The sequence below is a fragment of the Stomoxys calcitrans genome, chromosome 3, assembly GCF_963082655.1.
Source record: "Stomoxys calcitrans chromosome 3, idStoCalc2.1, whole genome shotgun sequence".
Classification (NCBI taxonomy): Eukaryota; Metazoa; Arthropoda; class Insecta; order Diptera; family Muscidae; genus Stomoxys; species Stomoxys calcitrans.
Genome location: NC_081554.1, coordinates 88587043 through 88610184, shown reverse-complemented (window position 1 = coordinate 88610184; position 23142 = coordinate 88587043). Strand labels below are relative to the sequence as shown.

At 40.4% G+C, this 23142-nt stretch overlaps 2 protein-coding genes across 2 annotated transcripts in view; one reads left to right on the top strand and one right to left on the bottom strand.

Annotated features, from left to right (window-relative positions):
* The window catches only part of LOC106086846 (myosin-VIIa), a 29386-nt gene extending 15795 nt beyond the window's left edge, over window positions 1-13591 (top strand). Inside the window, exons 8-10 of the mRNA XM_059365503.1 lie at window positions 5546-5911; window positions 6059-6790; window positions 13412-13591. Of these exons, the coding sequence (XP_059221486.1) occupies window positions 5546-5911; window positions 6059-6790; window positions 13412-13591 (1278 nt within the window). The remainder of the gene's footprint in view (window positions 1-5545; window positions 5912-6058; window positions 6791-13411) is intronic.
* Window positions 13582-23023, bottom strand: LOC106086847 (zinc carboxypeptidase). Its single transcript, XM_013251656.2, has 5 exons — window positions 22821-23023; window positions 22623-22759; window positions 17207-17597; window positions 13905-14292; window positions 13582-13837 (listed from the first exon to the last, which is right to left on the bottom strand). The coding sequence occupies exons 1-5, from the start codon at window positions 23004-23006 to the stop codon at window positions 13644-13646; spliced, it is 1296 nt and encodes a 431-aa protein (XP_013107110.2). The 5' UTR covers window positions 23007-23023; the 3' UTR covers window positions 13582-13643.
* Window positions 23024-23142: the final 119 nt, after the last annotated feature.

Sequence of the window (23142 nt, the reverse complement as noted above, 5' to 3'; positions counted from 1 at the left end):
GTTATGACTTCCAATAACTGTGCTAAGTATGGTTTAAATCGGTCCATAACCTGATACAGCTACCATATAAACCGATCTTGAATTTGGATTTCTTTACCCACTAGAGGGCGCGATTCCTATCCGAGTTGGCTGAAATTTTGCATGAGTTGTTTTGCTATGACTTCAACCAATTGTGCCAAATATGGTTCAAAACGGACTTGACCTCTAACAAACGTGTCAAAAATGGTCTGAATCGGTATTTAGCCTGATACAGCTCTCATATAAACCGATCTCACTATTTAACTTCTTGAGCCTCTAAAAGGCCCATTCTTTTTCGATTTGGCTCAAATTTTACACATAAACTTCAACTGTGGTCTCCAACATTAAATTCTATTAGCAAAGGAATTCTTTTCTTGTATGCATTGTTTATCTAAAAAGAGATATCGGGAAAGAACTCGACAAATGCGATCCATGTTGGAGGGTATAAAAGATTCGGCCCGGCCGAACTTAGCACGCTTTTACTTGTTTTTTGTTTTCCTATTTGTAAACAAACGGAGAACCCTACGGTCTGCAGTTGGACAATATACGATTGCAAGTAAGTAAATATACATCGAACAAGTAAAAGCGTATTAATTCCCAGGTCGAATTTGAAATACACTCTACCATGATTGTAATCAACTCGGGAGATATGCCAGATTATGAACCCATTTGGATTAAACGTGGATTTTGAAAGTCTTAACAATGCATCACGAACAAAGATTCAGCTAAACGAAAGATAACCCGGAAGTCAACCCGAGGGATCTGCTACATGGGACCTTGAATATTATAAGCCATAATAAAACACCACATCCGCCAAATCGGATAATAATTATGCCCTCTAGAGGCTCAAGAGGTCAAATAGGGTGTTTCGTGTATATGGAAGCAATAGCAGGTTGTCGTCTAATACGAGTCATTTATGGTGTAAATGTTGTTCATTTCGGCCAAATAGAAAAAAATTGAGCCCTCTAGTGGCACAAAAAATTAAATTAGCAGAATGAGCAGGTTTGTATGGGAGCTATATCCATACCTGGCCTGATTTGGCTCATACAATTCCAACTGACCTACATGACTAATAATGTCCAATCCCATGGTTGTACTCACCGGATTGACCCGATGGAATCTTTCATCAGAAGAAGGCAGATTGGGTTGGCTTCAGATAGTGTACCAATCGCCGCTTCAAAGAACAGCCACCCCCTTTGGATATGCTAGTTGCCGAGGGGAAATTCCAAGACATAATTATGGCAGCAGCCGCTCGCTTTAAACCGGCCGGTCGAATACGTGCGGCCCAATTTCCCGGCGCAGGCAGTGGTACTCGCAGACGAGCGTAATCCCATTCAACAAACATACGCGGAATTGGTGGCTAAGACACTTGGAGCAATATAACTTATGCACCAGTTTGGGCAAGCTGTGGTATACTGTTAAGTCACTCTCGAACCCCGGTAGACGAGATAACAGGATATCAGTCACTTTTAGCGACGTTACCGTGACTGATCCGAAGAGATGCGCCAGGTTGTTCAACCGGCAATTTATTGTGCATGCTGAGAGTGATAAGGCAAGGACGAGAGCCATTCGTCGTATCCGTGGACTCCGAGCCGATGGACAGCCATCACAATTTACCGTGGGCGAAGCTACGAATGTCTTCCGTGGCGCCATATCATCCAACGCGTTTAGCCCCAACGGAATCTCTAAATTGATGTTGAAGAATCTGGATTTACCAGGAGTTGAGTACCTTACTATTGTATTCAACCTGTTTTTATACCCTCCACCATAAGAAGGGGGGTATACTAATTTCGTCATTCTGTTTGTAACTACTCGAAATATTCATCTGAGACCCCATAAAGTATATATATTCTTGATCGTCGTGACATTTTATGTCGATCTAGCCATGTCCGTCCGTCTGTCCGTCCGTCCGTCCGTCCGTCCGTCCGTCCGTCCGTCTGTCTGTCGAAAGCACGCTAACTTCCGAAGGAGTAATGCTAGCCGCTTGAAATTTTGCACAAATACTTCTTATTAGTGTAGGTCGGTTGGTATTGTAAATGGGCCATATCGGTAAATCTTTTGATATAGCTGCCATATAAACCGATCTTGGGTCTTGACTTCTTGAGCCTCTAGAGTTCGCAATTCTTATCCGATTGGAATGAAATTTTGCACAACGTGTTTTGTTATGATATCCAATAACTGTGCCAAGTATGGTTCAAATCGGTCCATAACCTGATATAGCTGCCATATAAACCGATCTTGGGTCTTGACTTCTTGAGCCTCTAGCTTGCGCAATTCTTATCCGATCAGAATGAAATTTTGCACGACGTGTTTTGTTATTATATCCAATAACTGTGCCAAGTATGGTTCAAATCGGCCCATAACCTGATATAGCTGCCATATAAACCGATCTTGGGTCTTGACTTCTTGAGCCTCTAGAGTGCGCAATCCTTATCCGATTAGAAGGAAATTTTGCACGACGTGTTTTGTTATTATATCCAACAACTGTGTCAAATAAGGTTCAAATCGGTTCATAACCTGATATAGCTGCCATATAAACCGATCTGGGATCTTGACTTCTTGACCCCTAGAGGTCGCAATTATTATCCGATATGCCTGAAATTTTGTACGACGGATCCTCTCATGACCATCAACATACGTGTTTATTATGATCTGAATCGGTCTATAGCCCAATATAGCTCCCATATAAATCGATCTCTCTATTTTTTTGAGCCCCCAAAGGGTGCAATTCTTATACGAATTGGCTGAAATTTTACACAGGTCTCCAACACATAATTTAATTGTGGTCCGAACCGGACCATATCTTGATATCGTTTTAATAGCAGAGCAACTCATTTCTTATATCCTTTTTTGCCTAAGAAGAGATGCCGGGAAAAGAACTCGACAAATGCGATCCATGGTGGAGGGTATATAAGATTCGGCCCGGCCGAACTTAGCACGCTTTTACTTGTTGAACACTCTTATAGTTCCCGATGTCTGGAAAACAGGCAGAGTGATCCTGCTACTGAAGCCTGGAAAGGACCCGAGTTTGGGGGAGTCGTACAGACCGATCTCCCTTTTTGCCCCAGTAGCAAAGAAGGCATAACTCCTCCCGAACTTCGTAGGAGAATTTCCATTCGCCGAGCATCAATCAACATGGATTCGAAGACTGCATAGTACAACAACTGCTATGCATGCCATCACCGCACACATTTGCCGTAGCTTCAATCAGCCCAGGCCATGTGATGGGACGGTCCTCGTAGCACTGGACCTATCGAAGGCATTCGACACGGTCAGCCATGCCAAACTATTTGGGGACATCGCCAACACGTCCCTCCAGCCAGGCCTGAAACGCTGAGTCGCCAATTATCTATGTGGTCGCCAGTCATTTGTGGAATTTAGGGCTAAGAAGTCGAAGCACCGTACAGTGAAACAGGGAGTTCCCCAATCATATGCGGACGATTGTACGATCATGTCATCAGAGCGTGAGGTTCAGCGCTACAAGAGAGAACCTCTAGATCAAGCGGCATATTAAGCAGGTTTAGACAACATTCATGCAGACATGGTAGCAGATACGGTAAATAGCTACTGGGTGAATGTAGTCCTTGGAGAATGATCGCATCCCATTGCACATGAAGAAATTTTGACAACCCCCGGCAAACCAGAGTAGTTCTGGCTCAATTACGTTCCGGCAGATTCAGCAGCCTCAACTCCTACAAAGCAAAGATCTGTAATTTGAACCACATATTGCTATGGTCCATAAATATGTCCGTTATAGGGAGTGATCACTCAAACTCTTAATCCCACATTTGAATATCAGATTCATTTCCTACTCTGAAACACTTTTCATTTGAGTCTCATATTGTCATGATTAGTCTATATTTCCATTTATTGGGCTTTGGGGGCCTTAATTTAGATAACAAATTCTTGTTTTTAGGTCTATAAGAGTGCAAACTAAATTTCGCTTTAATCGTCCCACTCGTCTCCGAGATCTGACCTTTCTGAAAATTAGGGTAAGGGCAGGGTCCGCCTTCCCCCATTCAAATTTAAAAAAATGCAGCACCCTATTTTCACAACAGAACCATTGTGCACCATCTTTGAAAATTTCAAGAAAAATCGGTTTAGCAGTTTTTAAGTTTATACGGAATACACAAACAAACAAACATAAATTGATTTTTATACCCTCCACCATAGGATGGGTTTATACCAATTTCGTCATTCTGTTTGTAACACAACTGTTTGTAACACAACTGTGCTAAGTATGGTTCAAATCGGTTAATAACCTGATATTGCTGCCATATAAACCAATCTTCGGTCTTTACTTCTTGAGATTTTAGAGGGCACATTTCTTATCCGAATTGGCTGAAATTTTGTATAAGATATTTTGTTATGACTTGCAACAACTGTGCTAAGTATTGCCCAAATCGGTATATAACCTGGAAAAATTTAATAACCGCACCTATTCAGGTGACAAACATGCTGACCAATATCTGCATCTCGTGCAGCTTTATTATTTATGCTCACATAGCATCTATATCGAAATATGGACCGATTTGGACCAAATGAGTGGCCTGTAAATTCAACTCACTGCTCAATTTTTATTCAAATTGGTCTTTTTGGCAGTTATATCCAAATATAGGCCAATCTGAACCATATAGAACACGGATACCGAAAAGCCTTAAATAAGACACTATGCCAATTTTCAGCGACATCGGATAAAAAATACGCCTTTTATGAGGACAAGACCTTAAATCGAGAGATCGGTGTATGTTTGTAGCTATATCCAAATCTGGACCGATCTGGGCCGTCTTCATGAAAGACATCGAGGGAACTTAAAGAACTCACTGTCCTAAATTTCAACGAAATCAGACAATAAATTTAATGCACATTTGTGGGTCCAAGACGGATACCGATTGCTTTAATACAACTCACTGTCTCAATTCAGCGAAATCGGATAATAGATGTGGGTTTTATGGGCCTAAAACTTTAAATCGGCTGATTGGTCTATATGGAGAGTATATCAAGATATAGTTCGATATAGCTCATCTTCGATCTTAACCTCTGGACTATGGACAAAGAAAGGGCCTGTGCAAAGTTTCAGCTCAATATCTTCATTTTTAAGGAGAATAACGCGATTTCAACGGACGGACATGACTGGATCGTTTTAGATTTTTACGACAATCAAGAATTTATATATACTTTATAGGATTGGAAATGAATATTTAGATGTGTTGCAAAAGGAATGACAAAGTGAATATTTCCCCATCCTTCGGTGGTGGGTATTAAAAGATGTGAGGGACTGGTTCCTTGAGACATCTTCCCGTGCAGTAGAGTATCTCGCCTGCATCTGACGCTAGTGGCTCTTTCATATAATTTACGGGAATAGCAATCAGATCTGGTACTGGTATAAAGCTATACAACGTGTATATTATGCCAGTTGGCAGTTCTCCAGCCATAATCGTTTGGTACGACGAGACTTTAATGCGCATCATATTAATAATTTCATGATCTTCTTGTGCACTGCAAATATATTTTCATCCTTTTACAGTATATGGGAGACATACCGGGTGGCAAACAACAATTCAATACCGATTTAATTTTTAAACCTGCCCTGCAACATGCTCTATTACGTGATGAACTTTACTGTCAGCTTATGAAGCAGCTTACAGATAATTCTGGAAACTATAGCGAAGAACGAGGCTGGGATCTTATGTACCTTGCTGCTGGTGTGACCTTCCCTTCAACAATCGTACTGAAAGAACTGGTGGAGTTTTTGCGTACAAGAACTCATGTCCTGGCTGCGGAATCTCTAAAACGGGTAAAGCGTACTCTAAACAATGGTCAAAGAAGGCAACCGCCTTATGTAATCGAAGTAGAGGGTATACAACATCGTTTTATGCACATCTACCACAAGGCAAGTTTAACTAATTTTGATTGTTTTTTTTTTCTTATTGACTTCAATTTATGCTGAAGCAAAGAAAAATTAATAAACTTAGAAAGAATTTTAAGGCTTGATAGGCCTATATTCCATTTGAATTGATATCTTGGTTTTTATTTTTAGATTTATTTCCCCGATGGAACTGTGGAGGCCTTTGAAATTGAGTCTTTTACTCGAGGACAGGATCTCTCTCAAGCCATTGCCTTGCGTTTGAAACTGAAAAGTCTGGAGGGTATGAGTTTATTTGTTAAAATTGGCGATAGAGTATTTTCCATACCGGAACACGAATTCATTTTCGACTTCATAACCGACTTGATGCAATGGATAAAGCAAAATGTTCCATCACGTTCGGCTGATGTGCATTTAAGCAGCCCCTATCTTCTGTATTTCATGAGAAAACTATGGCTTAGTTCTACAATGGGCAAAGATCGTAACGCCGATATAATTTTCCACTATCCCCAGGAAGTGCCTAAGTATTTAGCTGGATACTATAAAATCTCAAAAGAATCGGCCTTAACACTGGCCGCTTTAATTTACCGCGTTGAATATGGCGAAAATCTGCTCCCACTTCAGAGACCACATGAATGCTTGGCACAACTTTTACCCGAAGAACAGATACGAGCAAAAAAATCTCAAGAATGGAAAACTCAAATTGCAACACAAGTCAAAGATCTGGTGGTCAGTGGCATTGATGAGGCCAAAGCCCAACAAAAATTGTTGACAATACTGGCCGAACAGGAGATGTTTGGTTCTACTTTCTTTGTGGTCACTCAATCCAATGATGATAGCCTGCCACAAACCATACTTCTAGCCATTAACCGCAAGGGATTTCATGTAATAGATCCAATAACTAAGGTAATTATTTGAACTACACATATAAAGAGCCGGACATACAGACAGACGGACATAGCTTAAATGAAGCCGCAAGTAACTCCAACTATACTTAAAAATTGGACTAGTTCTTTCCTTCTTTGCGATGCAAACAAATGTACCAAGTTATGATACTCTGTTCCACAGCAGGTTATAATAAATCGAAATGGTCATATTGACTAATAAATTGTTTTTTCCTTTCGAGGTTATGGTATGGCATAAATATGGAAACCAAATTTTGACTGCCATGAACAAAAATCTTGCTAGGTATCAGTTATTGACTCCCCAATAGCTATTGACCGGGCTCCAACGATCAAAACACACACTCCGCATTATCGTGCTCCACCCACTTCTGGAGAGAACGTGGTGAACTTAAACAAGTATTTAAGTAATAGCATGTATAAAATCATTCCACGAAATACCCTGTATGACCGGGGAGATCCGCAATATTGGGAATAAGGTCCCCAGACTTTACAACAGAGTACGTCGTAAACAAGTACGAAAAGACAAAAGTCGGAAGGAGTCGACTACATATTACCCTACACCACCGAGTCAATATACATACTACTTTCAATATATGAAACCTATGTTGATGTCTAGTCAGAGTTTAATTTTGCATACCTTTTGAAAAACTGAATAGAACTTTGTAATATTTTTTTCGATATGACTTAAATGGTCACTACTACAGACTTTAAAGACCATATCGGATAAAGATATATCTAAATGTGCTACGAAGTTAAAAAAATACACTTCACGCTAAATTTTATAAAGATCGAACCAAAATTGTGACGACTACAGCCTTAAAAGGCCATATCAAAATGTAATCTTTAAATAAAACATCTCTTGCAAAATTTTGTAAAGATCGGATCAAAATTGTAGTTTCTACAGCCTTAAAAGCCATATCAGCTGAAAGATATATTTAAATCTGATCCGATTTTAATGAATTTTGCACAGATATTGAGACTTTAAACGAAAAATTTCGAGTTAAATTAGTTAAAGCAGATATTAATCCGGCCCATGACACTATGGGCATACACCTATGTTCTTAAAACTATAAAACTTAAAACTATGCTCTTAAAACTATAAAATAACCTCTAATAAAAAACTTTAAGTTAGGAATTCCGTGCTACTTACAAAATCCTTAATTGTTTTCAATACGACTCCCCTAAGTTGGTTCATGTCTGGTATTGTGTCTCCACCTAAGTACCGGTATCTATTAGCGCGAAAGCCGGGCAATGACAAACGAAATGCTCCAACGTCTCCTCATCTTCCCCGCATGCCCTACACATGCTATCACTTGCCGCACTAATTTTACATAAGTGAGCTCGTAGTCCTATGTGTCCCGTCATGATACCAAAAGCTATACTAACCTCCTTCTTGCTTCCTTTCAGTAGTAGCCTTGAATTCTCACGATCTGGATACCCCCATAAAATTTTCGCCGTCCTACCGACCGTTTCGCTGTTCCACAATGTTGCATGCGCATTCGTCGCCCACTCCCTTAACTCGGACTGCGTCGACCCGAAAGACTTCGGGTTAACCAAGGTTATTGACGGCAGTCCTCTGTCCTTCACCGCCAAATCGTCTGCCCTTTCATTTCCCCTTACTCCGTTATGGCCCGGCAACTAAAAGATGCGGATTTTCCCCTCCTCAAAGAAGGGGTTAATCTCCTTCTTACACTGCACGATTGTTAGTGACCTTACCGTCCTGGTTGTTATTGCCCTTATGGCTATTTTACTGTCGGTAAAGATGTTCACACTCGACGTCCTCGCGTTAGCAACACACCACATCACACATTCCGTGATCGCCCGGATCTCCGCCTGCAGGACCAGGCAGTCTAAAACAGATCTCAGTCCCTGGGTTCTCAATGTTAACTCCCAGGCCCACTTTGTCCTCTAGTTTTGATCCATCCTTGTAACATGATCTTCCAGATGGCAATACTAGGGCTCCATCAATCTAAGACTGTGCCGATGGCAGCAGTGCCTCGCACTCGACTTCACTCGATCGGAAACCTCTTTCCTTCCTTCCAGGTTTCCTATCGTCGCCTCGATTATACCGCGATGGTATGAGCTGCTCCCATCCTCAGCCCATTCTCCCATCGGTTTAAGTCTCATAGTCGCAGTGGCTGCCTCACACTTAATTTGTATGTCAATGGGTCGGATATCTAGAATAGTCTCCAGTGCCCTAGTGGGCGTGGTCCTCATCGCTCCGCCTATGCCAATACAACATGTTCTTTGGTCCCTATGTTGCACTTTTTCTCCATAGCAGTCCACCAAACTACTGAGTCGTAAGTATGTATTGGTATAATCACGCTCCTGTAGAGCCATTGGACTATCCTAGGATGCAGGCCCCATTTCGAGCCTACGGCCCGTCTACATAGTGCCCAACATCTGTGAGATTTCTCAGTACGCTCCTGAATGTGACACTTCCAATTCAGTTTCCTGTCCAAGATCACATCTAAGTATTTGACATTGTCATATATCGGAATCGTCTTATTGAGGAAACGTGGTGCATTAAATTGGCCCACCTTCGTCTTCCTCGGGAACAAGGATATTTCAGCCTTCTCTGGTTTAACATTGAGACTTCTGGGTCTAGCCCAGTCATATGCCATATGCAAGTCCCTTTCGGCCCTTCTGCATAGTTCGTTCGGATCCTTACCACTTAGAAGTATTATAACATCGTATGCGTAGCAGATCGGTTCAAATCCCTCCTCAGTCAGCATCCGTAATAGGTCATTTATGGTGGTCACCCATAGGAGTGGCGATAAAATGCCCCCCTGTGGCGTACCCTGTGCCACTTTCTCCCTTATATTTATGCCATGGGACATACAATTTATCCACCTGTTCCATAGCATATGGTTTATCCAGTCCTTAAGGACAGGGTCCACCCTGTACTGGTCTAAGGATTGGATCAATGTGTCGGTCCGCAAATTGTTAAACGCCCCCTCGATGTCAATACATATCGCCAGTGTGTACGTGTGTACGTTTTGACATCGAACGTTTCTTCTATTTTATGCACAACCTCGTGCAGGGCAGTCTCCAACAACCTTCCCTTGACAAAGGTATGCTGTTTGTATTTGAGCAGTTTGCTGGATGTCATACTTTTTATCATTGTGTCCACAATACGTTCCATGGTTTTTAATAATAGTAGAAAGAACGTAAGGCTTATGGGCCTGTAGGCCTTTGGTGTCGTATAACTTGCCTTGCCGAGCTTGGGTATAAACACCACCCTTGCCTTCTGCCAGGCTTTCGGAGTATATGCAAGTCCTATGGACGCAGTGAAAATTTTGGCCAGATAGTCTGCCTCTTTTTGTAGTAACGCCGGAAATATTCCATCAGGTTCAGGTGACTTAAATGGTTTGAAGGTTCTCAAGGATTCCTTAACCATAAATTCCGTTATTATAAACCTTCGATCAACGTCAATATTCCAAGATTCCGGTGTCTTCGTTAGTCCCTTCGTATCCTGTGGAAAATGGGTTTTCATCGAAAGCCTCAACATGTCCTCCGTTGTCTCTGCTCTCACTCCCATGTCGTCTACTAAAGTTTCAGTTTGGACATGGGTTTTTGAGAGAAACTATTTTATCTTGGCGGTGTCATTCACGCTATCGACCTGTTCGCAGAAAAGCTTCCAGTAGGCACGTTTTGCCGCTCTGTTAATCTTATCGTATTCCTTGAGCCGTGTGTAATACACATCCCAAACACAAACTTCCGCTTTTTTCCAACGAGCATGTTAAAAAGTCTGCAGACCTCTTTCCCAATACTGCGAATCTCCCCGCTTATCCAGGGTTTTTCTTGGGCTGAGTTCCTTTCCCGAAGAGGACAACTAACTTCGAAAGACGCCACCAGTGCAATCCTAATCCTGCAGATATTGTCGTCAATGTCTTCTATGCTTGGACAATCTAAATTATCCTTCCCAATTCTTCTTCTGATTGGTCTTCCGAATTTTGACCAGTTGGTTTTCAACTTATTGCTGAAGCTTATCGGATTCGGCGCTGGTCGTGCTATTCTAAACCAAATATAGCAATGGTCTGAGAAGAAATGCTCCATGAAGACCCTCCAATCCTAAACCTCATCGATTAAATTTTCCAAACAAATTGTCACATCTAAAACCTCATGTGAAAAATGGGTTTTTATTATTTACCTAATAAGGCAAGTTATATACATATTAATTTTGTCATTTCGTTAACAATATCAAGCAATATAATTATATATATTCTTGATCTTCGTTTATATCGGACTCTATCATTAAAATGCCCCTATATAAACCGATATTCTGAATTGACTTCTTGAGCCATTGACTTCCATAACCATATATAACTTTTCTATAAACCGGTCTCCAGATTGTACTTCTTGAGACCCTAGAGACAGCTATTCTGATCCGATTTGGCTGAAATTGTCCTACGACCTCCATTTTGTTTGCCAAGTATGGTCGGAACCGGTCTATAGCCTGATAAAACTCACATATACGTCAGCCCGATTTTCTTTCTGACCCTCTAGACGGCGCAATTCTTATTCGATTTGGCTAAAACTTTGCGTAAAATTTTCTCCTATAAACTCCAACAAACTGGTCTGGCTGGATTTGGATAATATTCGGTTTAGATGCCGAGAAGCTTTATAAATATCCCAGTTTAGAATTTCAACGAAATTGAGTATAAAATGTGCATCTTATAGGATTAGATCCCTAAATTGGCAGATCGGTTTATATGTCAGCTATATCTAAATAAAGTCCCATCTGGATCATATTTGGATTGGATATAGGAAGGCTTTGAACAACTTACTGTTTCTAATTTCAAAGAAATCGGATAATAAATGCGTCTCTTATGGCTATAAGACCCAATTTTAGGATATCAGTCTTTACGGCAGCTATATCTTAATATAGTCCGATCAAAACCATATTTGGCATGAATGTCAAAGGGTCTAATTGAACCCGTTCCAACCACTACTGTTCAAAGTTTCCGCGAAATCAGTTAATAATGAGATTTTTATGAGCTTTTTTAAGACCCTTAATCGGCAGATCGGCCTATATGGCTGCTATATCTAACTAAAGTCTTATGTGGATCACACTCGTTCCGTATATCGAGCGACCTGATGTAACTCGCTTTTTCACATTTCAGTAAAACCGGGTTAAATGCACTTGGTTTGGCATTAGGATCATAAACCTGGTAACCGGTTTATATGGCAGTTATACTTAAATATAGTCCGATCGAGACAATATTTGGGGAGGAAACGCCACCATTTAAAATTTTACCAAAATCGGAAAAAACGCGACTTTTGTGATCGCAAGACCCTAAATCGGGACATCGATCTATATTTTAGTTATATCCAAATGTGGTCCAACTCGGCCCTATTAAAAACTCAGGCTACGTATGGAAGAAATACGAACCTGTGGCAAATTTGAGCTGAATATCTCAATTTGTGTAGGCTATCTCAATTTGTGTAGGCTGTGTAGGAAGACTAGCGGACAGACGGATGGATGGGCAGATGCACTGATATCGTATAATCACTTAAGAATTTACGATAGAGAGTACATATACTTTGTATGGTCAAAAATTAAATATACTACCTATCCTATGGTGTTGGATATTAAAATGCGTTTTTAAAATATTTCTTATTTTGTCGGAGCGGAGCGGATTTTGAGATTAAAAACCGATCCACTCCAGCTTCAAAAAATTTGGCTCCATTTCGAACCCCTGGTTCAAAATGACAAAATATTTGAAAATTGCTATATTTAATTTGCACACAAATTAACATGAAAAGGCAAACAGACAGGCGGACATAGCCAAATCGAATCAGGAAGTGATTTTGAGTCGATCCGCAACTTATCAATGAGTCCATCTCTCTAGGTTTTACAAACAAATGGAATAAGTTATAATGCTCTATACCACAATGGTGGGGTAGGGTAGAGTAATGCACGAGAGTTGTAGAGTAGAGTAATGTACGTGATTCGTGAGTGAGATCAAAATTCAATCACGTGATCGTGCGTGAACTTGATTGAATTAAAATTTTTCGTGCGTCAGCGTGAGTGAGCGAAATCATACTCACGACACTAATCACGACTCACGAGAAAATCATGACTCACGAGACACTCATGAAACACTCACGAAACAAAAAAAATAACAATTAAACAAAATAATTCGCACGCAAATCATTCGGTATGTTAAAGTACGAATCTTTCTACAGATGCAAAGAAAAGAAAAGAGCAAAAAAGCGGTTAAGTTATACATTTATTTGAGACGCATCGAATTATTATTCGCTTTATGGACAAATATTTGTTTAACCGTGACCCTGGAGGAGGCACTGTTTCGTGAATAGTGATTTTCTCGTGATTATCTCGTGAGTCGTGATTTTGTCGTGATTGTCTCGTGAGTCTAATGTTTTCGTGGATCGTGATTTTCTCGTGAGTCGTGCGTGATCAAAATTTTTGTCTCGTGAGCGTGCGTGAACGTGAGTCTACATAAAAAAGCGTGCGTGTGTAACATTTTTTCTCGTGAGCATGAGTGAAAAATCACTCATGAGCACATCTCTAGCGTAGGGTATAATTGTTATTGATTTATTTTCAGTGAAGTAAAGCATTGACTTTTTTACCTTTGTCTCTCCTTTTGTTTTTTAGGACACTTTGCTATCCTATGGTTATGGTGATTTGAGTTTCTGGAGTTCCGGCAACACTTACTTCCACATACGTTTCGGCAATATGATTGGTGCCTCTAAGCTGCTATGTTCCACAACACTGGGATATAAAATTGATGATTTACTTTCCTCTTATATCAAATATTTTAATGAAAATCGTTAGCAATTTATTGAAAACTCAAACTCAAATAATAAAAAAAATGTATACTCCATTTTTAAACATAACCCAATTCTTTAGATTTGTCCACCAAAGCCAGCATACCAGCCATTAGTTCTTGGCAATTGGGTAAGATTTGCAAGGGAGGCAAGACGAAGCCGTAGCGTCCTTTGTCTCGGAATTCAATGGTGTAGCCCACCTTAACATTGAGTTCATTGAAAACCCAATCGACAGTTGAACCGGAAGCGACATCTGTACGTGAGAATGAAATTCAAATTAAACTCATAGAAGATCTCAAAAAGTCAAAATATATACTTACACAACACAACAGCAGTTGAACCATGCGTATATTCAGTATTATAAGCCAAACCCTTAATAGCACCTGAGAAGGCTGTTCCTATGGTAAGAAGATCTTCATAGTTTTCGGGGAACTCCTCTTTGGTATGACCATAAGGAGACAATAGGTATTGACCATAGGAGTGGAAGGAAATGTAAATATTGATTTTATCCTGGATCGATGTAACATAATCAGCCAAAGCCTTGGCTTCAGGCTCCGAGAAGGCTTCGGGCCCAGCATAAGTTTCCGAACAGGGGTTGTTGGAAGCTCCACCATTTTCCATCCAATGTGAATCGAAATTACGATTGGCGTCAGTCCCAATACAACTAGATGTTTTTACAGGTTGGCGTGTCTTACGCCACATACGATCCTGACAAATAAGGTGATCGGTCGGTTAAGCGATTGTAAATAGATAGAACCTTACTCCTAAAAGCAGCAACATATAATAATTTCGCTAGAACTGTAACCCAGCCATATCCTGCGCTTGGCGGAGACGAAGACGATTAAATTAAAACTTACTCATATTTAAAAGAGTGGAGTTGGAAAGTTTCCCAACACTTTTAGAGATATACTTCAGGAAGCTCTACGTGCCACAGCAAAGTGGGCTACGAAAAGTTCTCTAGGCGCAAATCCATGCAAGACAGAAGTAGTTCTTTTCAGCACCAGATACATGTTATCTACAATGGCACATGTCTCCTTGGGAGGAGAGAATGTTCAACTTACTGAAAGCGCAAAATACCTGGTTGAACTGCAAAGCCAACATTTTGGGAAGGGCAAGAAAGATAATTCTTGCCCTATACACATGCAAAAGAGCCACTGACAAAAGTTGGAGGTTTAAATCGCGTGCCATGCACAGTATATATCTATGATGCTATATGGTGTTGTGGTCTGGTGGAAGGCGCTTCAATACTCAACCGGATCCAAAGGATGGCTTGTTTGTTCATCACAGCCGCACTGAGGACGAGGCCATCTAATGCACTGAATTTAATGCTACACCTGATGCCTCTGGACATTGTGGCTAGGCAAATTGCTGCGACCACTGTCGTGAGGCTAAGTGGGCTTTCGTTTTGGTCATGTGGCGGCTACGGACACTGTGTTATAACGATGTTCCAGGCAGTGTGGATTACACCCTGCCTGAGCCGTTTTTTTAATAAAGAGCACTATACCAAAATTATTACCAATATTGTTCAATGGCATTTTCTCTTCTGTTCCAGTGGTATCACATTGGATGAAAACGTCTAAGTGAGTCTGATGGCAGACTGCCACTTTAAACTCACCTACTAAAAATAGTTCAAATATTATATGCCAGAAAGAACATAAACAAATAAAAAAGGCGTTAAGTTCGGCCGGGCCGAACTTTGGATATCCACCACCTCGGATATATATGTAAACCACCTTTCGTCCGAAAACGGAGAAAAATGCATACGTTCTGCCAACATAGCAGCTATATCGAAATATGTTCCGATTTGGACCAAATTGTGCATAACAAAATATTGATTTTTTTAGTAGCTATATCTAAAAATAAACCGATCTGAACCATATACGACACGGATGTCGAAAAGCTTAACATAAGTCACTGTGTCAAAATTTCAGGAAAATCGGATCATAAAAGCGCCTTTTTATGGGGCCAATACTTCAAATAGAGATACCGGTCTATATGGCAGCTATATCCAAATCTGGATCGATTTGGGCCACGTTTCCGAAAAATGTCTAAGAGCCTAACATAACCCACTGTCCCACATTTCGGCGACATCGGACAATAAATGCGCCTTTTATGGGCCTAAAACCTTAAATCAAGAGATCGGTCTATATGGCAGCTATATCGAAATCTGGACCGATCTGGGCCAAATTGAAGAAGGATGTCGAAAAACTTAACACAACTCATATTGCAATTTTGCCCATGAACATTCCACTAAGGAACAGGGGCAAACTTCTCACATATCAATGAGTGCAGTCCGATTCAAGTTTTAAGCTCAATCATAAGGGGTCTTCTTTTTATAGCCGAGTCTGAACGGCGTGCCGTAGTGCGACACCTCTTTGGAGGGAAGTTTTACATGGCATAGTACCTCACAAATGTTGCCAGCATTAGGAGCTGAAAACCTGCGCTGAAAATTTTTTCTGATAGCCTCGCCATGGGGACTATATGAAGATATAGTCCGATATAGACCATCTACAATAAATTTGGGACAATGAGTTGGGTTAGGCCCTTCGACATCATTCTTCAATTTGGTTCAGATCGGTCCAGATTTAGATATAGATTCCATATCTATATCTAAATCTGGACCGATCTGATCGGCGGATCGGTCTATATAGGGCTATATGAAGATATAGTCCGATATGGCCCATCTTCGAACTTAACCTGCTTATGAACAAAAAAAATCAAGAAGGGTCGGAATAGGATATTTCGATGTGTTGCAAACGGAATGACAAAATGAATATACCCCCATCCTTCGGTGGAGGGTATAATCAAGACACCCGGGGCCTGTGTACAATAACGTGGTGAAGAAGCTGTATACAAGAAATAACAAATATTTTTTTTTACAAGGAATCTACGCCAAGCAGGGCGTAGATTCCTTGACCGCCATTCGCCTAATATCGCTTATAAGTATTTGAATTCTATAAGAGATTTCAATTCTTGCAAGATAGCTTGAAATAGACGAACAAGCGAACGGATGGATAGTTTGTTTTATGCTTTTTGAAGTCGCAGACAAATATTTCGATTAGCGCTTCAATTAATATGGCCACAGTAGCGCAAAGGTTAGCATGTCCGCCTATAACGCTGAAAGCCTGGTTTCGAACCCAACCGGCATATCATAAAAAAAAAATGTCAGCACTGTTTATGCCCACTGTCCCACAAATGGCGACATTTGTGAGCTACTTGAACACGCACTAAAATGGAGACCCCTTATCTACTAAATTTCTCATGAACATCCCACTAAGGAATAGGGGATACTTCTCTCATCTCAATGAGTGCAGTCCGATTAAAGTTTAAGCTCAATGATAAGGGACCTCCTCTTTTACGCCGAGTCCGAACGGCGTGGCGCATAGCGACACCTCTTGGTGTTCACGCTGGAATTTGAACCCAGACGTTCGGTGTCATAGGCAGACATGCTAACCTCTGCGCCACGGTGACCTCCACTTATCATTCAGCCTAAATTTTGAATCGGATAGCACTCATTGATATGCCGCTGTTCCTTAATGGAATTTTTATGGACAAATCCCCTGTATATGGAATCTTTACAATGACTTCCAATCTGCAACATTTTTCACTTAACCTCACTTACCTTTAGATGGGAATACACAAAGCCATCAACATTGAACACAGGAATTATATACCAATCGTAGTTTTCAGCTAAATTGACCACAGGACCATCTTTGGATGTCAACAATTCATTAATGAACCAAGTGGCAGAAGCTGAAGTTATCCATTCTCTGGCATGAATATTCGATTCAATAAAAATGCCAGGATTGCCATCCTTGTGCGAAATCTTTATGCCACGTATGGTGCGTCCCTCGTAGGATTTGCCGATTTCAAATGACTCGGTGACATCGGGGTGTGCCGCCAATATGCCATCCAACCATTTTTCAATATCCTCCAATTCATAGTAGCGTGTCCAGCCGAATTCATCGTTATCGGTTGTTGTGTCGGCAGCCCGTTGCTCTTCATCGATAAGACTAAAAATATAAAAGAAAAAACAGAATTACATTTTCGAAAGCAATGGTCATTAATTAGGGGGTTTCGAATAGTTGTTAGCCCACTTTTGCAGTTATCGCATGCTTTGTACTACAAAACCAAAATGATTTATGCATGCGAATTAAACAATAAATCTTGTTTGGTGATATACGAAATCATAAAGATTTCGTTTTGATTGTTTTCATGACAAGTAAAAAATAACAAGTAGCATTCCAAAAGTTCAACCGATTATATGCCGTGCTTCCAAATTCTCTGATTGGCGATTCTCTTTATTGATTGAGATAAAACAAGTATGTAAAAGCTTAGTTCGGCCCAGCCGAATCTTGAAAACTCACCACAATGGATTCTGCTAAAATTTTACTCAAAACAAGTAAAAAGGCGTTAAGTTCGGCCGGGCCGAACTTTGGATACCCACCACCTCGGGTAAATATGTAAACCATCTTTCATCAAAATTCGGTGAAAATTTCATACCTTATACTCATATACCTCATACCGATCTGAACTATATACGACACGGATGTCGAACATAAGTCACTGTGTCAAATTTCAGTGAAATCGGATTATAAATGCGCCTTTTATGGGGCCAAGACTTTAAATCGAGATATCGGTCTACATGGCAGCTATATCCAAATCTGGACCGATTTGGGCCAAGTTGCATAAACATGTCGAAAAGCCTAACACAGTGCACTGTTGCAAATTTCGGCGAAATCGGACAATAAATGCCTCTTTTATGGAACCTAAACCTTAAATCGAGAGATCGGTCTAAATGGCAGCTATATGCAAATCTGGACCGATCTGGGCAAAATTGAAGAAGGACGTCGAAGAGCCTAACCAAACGCACTGTCTCAAATTTCAGCGACATCGGACAATAAATGCGTCTTTTATGACCCCAAACCCTAAAACCTAGATATCGGTCTATATGGCAGCTATATCCAAATCTGGACCGATCTGTGCGATATTGCAGAAGTATGTCAAGGGACTTAACTTAACTCACTGTTTCAAATTTCGGCGACATCGGACAATAAATGAGCATTTTATGGGCCCAAAACCATAAATCAAGAAATCGGTCTATATGGCAGCTATATCCAAGTCTGAACCGATCTGGGCAAAACTGACGAAGGATGTCGAAGGGCCTAACATAACTCACTGTCCATAATTTCAGCAAAATCGGATAATAAATGTGGCTTTTGTGGGCCTAAGACCCTAAACCGGAGGATCGGTCTATATGGCAGCTATATCGAAATCTGAACCGATCTGGACCAAATTGAAGAAACATGTCAAAGGACCTAAGACAACTCACTGTCCCAAATTTCAGCGAAATCGGATAATAAATGTGGCTTTTATGGGTCTTAGACCCTAAATCGGAGGATCGGTCTATATGGCAGCTATATCCAATTCTGGACCGATCTGAGCCAAATTGACGAAGGATATCGAGGGGCCTAACACAACTCACTGCCCCAAATTTCAACAAAATCGGATAATAAATGTGGCTTTTATTGGCCTAAGACCCTAAAACGGCGGATCGGTCTATATGGGGGCTATATCAAGATATAGTCCGATATAGCCCATCTTCGAACTTAACCTGCTTATGGACAAAAAAAGAATCTGTGCAAAATTTCAGCTCAATATCTCTATTTTTAAAGACTGTAGCGTGATTTCAACAGACAGACGGACAGACGGACGGACATGGCTAGATCGTCTTAGATTTTTACGCTGATCAAGAATATATATACTTTATAGGGTCGGAAATGGATATTTCAATGTGTTGCAAACGGAATGACAAAATGAATATACCCCCATCCTTCGGTGGTGGGTATAAAAATTAACTTAGATGAAGGGTATAGTTGTACTTTACATACCGAATATTTGCCAAACCAGTCAAAAATTAAAGCATTTTGGGGCCGTAAGCCCTCGGGAGATGGGCTTGTAGATCGATTTGGACCATGCTTACCACGGATGTTGGCATTCAAAACAGACACAACGTGCAAAATTTCACCAAACTAGTCAAAGCGAGTTCAACTTGTCAAATCGAGATATCGGTTTATATAGAAGCTATATCAGGTTATATCCTAATTTGGACCATACTTGTGGTGATTGTTGAAAGTCGTAACAGCATGTACGAAATCAGCAAAAACGGATGACAATTGCCCGTTCCGGGATCTCAAGATGTAAAATCGGAACATCGGTTTATATGGGAGCTATAACAGATTGTTCAACGATAGGGACCATACTTGTCATGATTTCTGGAAGTCATACTAGATATCAATTTCTTTTTCAAAGCGATTAACACGCAGGAGATGTCCCCTACATATGCAGAGCTTTGCATTGGAGAGTGTAGTTAAGAACCGCAGGGAGCGTAAAGGGAGTAGTTTTTTTTTACATTGAACATACGATCCGTCTGAGAGAAAAAGCCAATTTCTCGATAGTACATGGTACGATCAGCTGGCCATTCGATTACAAACGCGTAAGAGCTGATAAAAAACCTCAAGTCAGGAATCAGAAGACTGATCTCCGAAGAACACTCACCGTAGAAGAATCGAACAGCGACACAAAACCCACATTTCGATTATGTTCAAGGGAAACAATAAAGTTCGATACCCTATCATTTGCAATCAACACCAACGGCCGTCTCTGGACATGTTCAGGCAGCCCCAGGGATGATTTTGAAGCTCCGGCTCATATATGCAAATTATATTCGGTCTTCGGCTAGATGTAGATAGTATAGATATTAAGAAGGGACAGCCCAAGCACTTGAATACTTAACTCCCGTAACTTTTGACTGCAGAATCGGACCTTATCATATATCGCGACCAAAAAATATTAAATTTTATTAGTTTTCCAAATCAATTAAAAAATTTTAAATCGGTTCAGAAATGCTTTCGCAAGCAACAAAATAAGGGACCACCCTCTGAGAATTTAAAAAAAAAAATGTTAGTCAAATTTCTTTGACACTATAAAAGATATCACGCACAAAAATTGTTAAAATCGGACCATAGATGCGCTTTTGACGAGGTAACCAACTTCGAAAAATATTAAATTTTATTAGTTTTCCCAATGAGTTAAAAAAATTGAAATCGGTTCAGAAATGCTTTCACAAGCAACAAAATATGAGAACACCCAGAATAACACCCAGAGAATATGGCCAGTTTTACATTTCTTGCCCTTTCTAAAATTTTTGATTTGAAGTTCAATGTCCTGTCCAGCAAAACATCCAGGTATTTTGCGCTTTCAGTAAATACAACATTCTCGCGTACCAAGTCCTAATGGTGTATTATGCAGGCACCTGCCTTGTTGGCTTAGTCTCGGGTGAATATAATGCGTCTGCCAACGTCTCCATACATGACCGAAGCCATAATGAGTACCCATTCGTTCCCACGTTATTTGGACGTGATGTCCCCTTGGTAAGAAACTCCTTTCGATCTGCGGGTCAAGACACTCGATTGATTACATGCAACACTACAACGAGCATCGAAATGCCCTTCCTGCGATTTTAGGTGTAGACCACAGCCACTACACTGCTCCCAACGGAGGACTCGCCATAGTCGGACTAGAACTGAATTTACATGGGCTTCCATGGTACCAGAGTAAGGACTCTGATCCTGCCACGTAGTCCAGTTGAACTCCAAACTTTTCCGGACTGGTCACCAGAAACATCAGAAAAGAGATGGCACAACCCAAAATGACTCATTACAAGACTGAGCCAGAATAACTGAGCAATGCCACCGAAACATCCACACAACACGTTATAAATTCCGCTATTCACAAAACCATTGGGAATACACTCCCACACATCCAACTTCCACTCAAAACAACACAATACCTCGGTAGCATTAATCTCTCCTTTTAGACTGTGGTGAAGTGCTATTATATACTTTTCATCTAATGGTCCCAAGGTGACAGGGTCCACTGTGCGCAATTTGTATCTAATGCTGAAAACAACTACTTCTGTCGTAGATGGATTTACTCCTAGACGACATTAGGTAGCCCACATCGCCGAAGTACATAGGGATTTCTAAGACAGCGATGCACAGCCCTGTACGGTAGCGTTGATGGCAAGTCACACATATTCTTTGGCTCTTTGTTACAGTCGTCGTTGAGAGAGTAAAAACGTGTTATATCCATTGTGATATGCATATCGGGCTGGTCTGGATCATATATGATTTAGGTCCAGAGAAGTCTTATTCAAGTCACAGGTTCAACGAAATTGGGTAACCAATCCGCTTTTTATGGGATTAAATATAATTTGATCTGGACCATGTGCTGGTCAGATAACGGGAGGCTATATACAAGTCACTGTGTCAAATTCCAGCGAAATCGGGTAATAAATGCGGCTTTTATTGGCTAAAGACCCTTAATCGGCTGATCAGTCTTTAATGCAGCTATATCTAAATATAGTCCGTTCTGAACCATATTTAGGTCGGATGTCGGGAGGCTTAAAACAACTCACTGTTTCCAATTTCAGCGAAATCGCAAAATAAATGCGCCTGTTTCCCGCTAATGACACTAAACCGGCATATGGGTCTATATGCCAGCTATATATAAATATGGTCCGATATGGGCCACATTTGGTTTGATTATCGGGGCCCCAATACAACTTTCTGTTTCAAATTTCAGCGAAATCAGACAACAACTGCAGCTTTTACGGGCTTAAGACCCTAAATCGCTAGATCGGTCTATATCACAGCTATATCCAAATATCCTGCGTTTGGAAGAAATACGAGTCTGTGCAAAATTTCAGCTCAATATCTCAATTTTTAAAGACTGATTACAACTGTTGGACACACGGACATCGTTAAATCGTCTTAAAATTTTTCGACGATCCGAAATATATATACAATACTTCGTAGGGTCGGAAATGGATATGGGAGAGATTTCTTCCAATAAATATCTTGTATAAACCAACACATTGATTGTAACTTGAATGTACCACACTTGATAATCCACTTATATTTTGTTGTATAATCAGGGTTTTCGCCCCCACAGGTCTTAAACTTTAATCTACTTACTCTTGTACATTTTCCACAAGTAATTCCCATTGCAAACCATAGACTTGAAGAAGTTCATGGAAATATTTGTCCTCAGTTGGTTTAACCATTATATGAATCTCCTTGGTGGCTTCATCATACTCCTTCCAAACATTGTACTTTAAAAGAATGCAAAATTTTCAGTGATCAACCAGAACTCAGCTGCATTCTCTCACTTACCCTCTCACTAATATCTTGAATCAATTCTATCACAGCCAATTGAGTTTTATTCTTAATGTTCAGTTTGTACACTTTATAATTATCATAGCGTAGTTTTCCCTCAAACACAGGGGGGCTCTTCAATGAAGCAGACGAAATACAAACCACAAAAGTGGCTAACAAGAAAAGTATACTCAGTTTTCCCATAATGCCTTAAGGTGACTAACTATTTTCCCTCTTTTACAATACAATTTATACCAAGCTTATCTGACCATCGATTAATTCTAATCGCCTTAATCGCAAAAGAAAAGAACTTTGCAAAAACAATGTAAAATTTATTGCT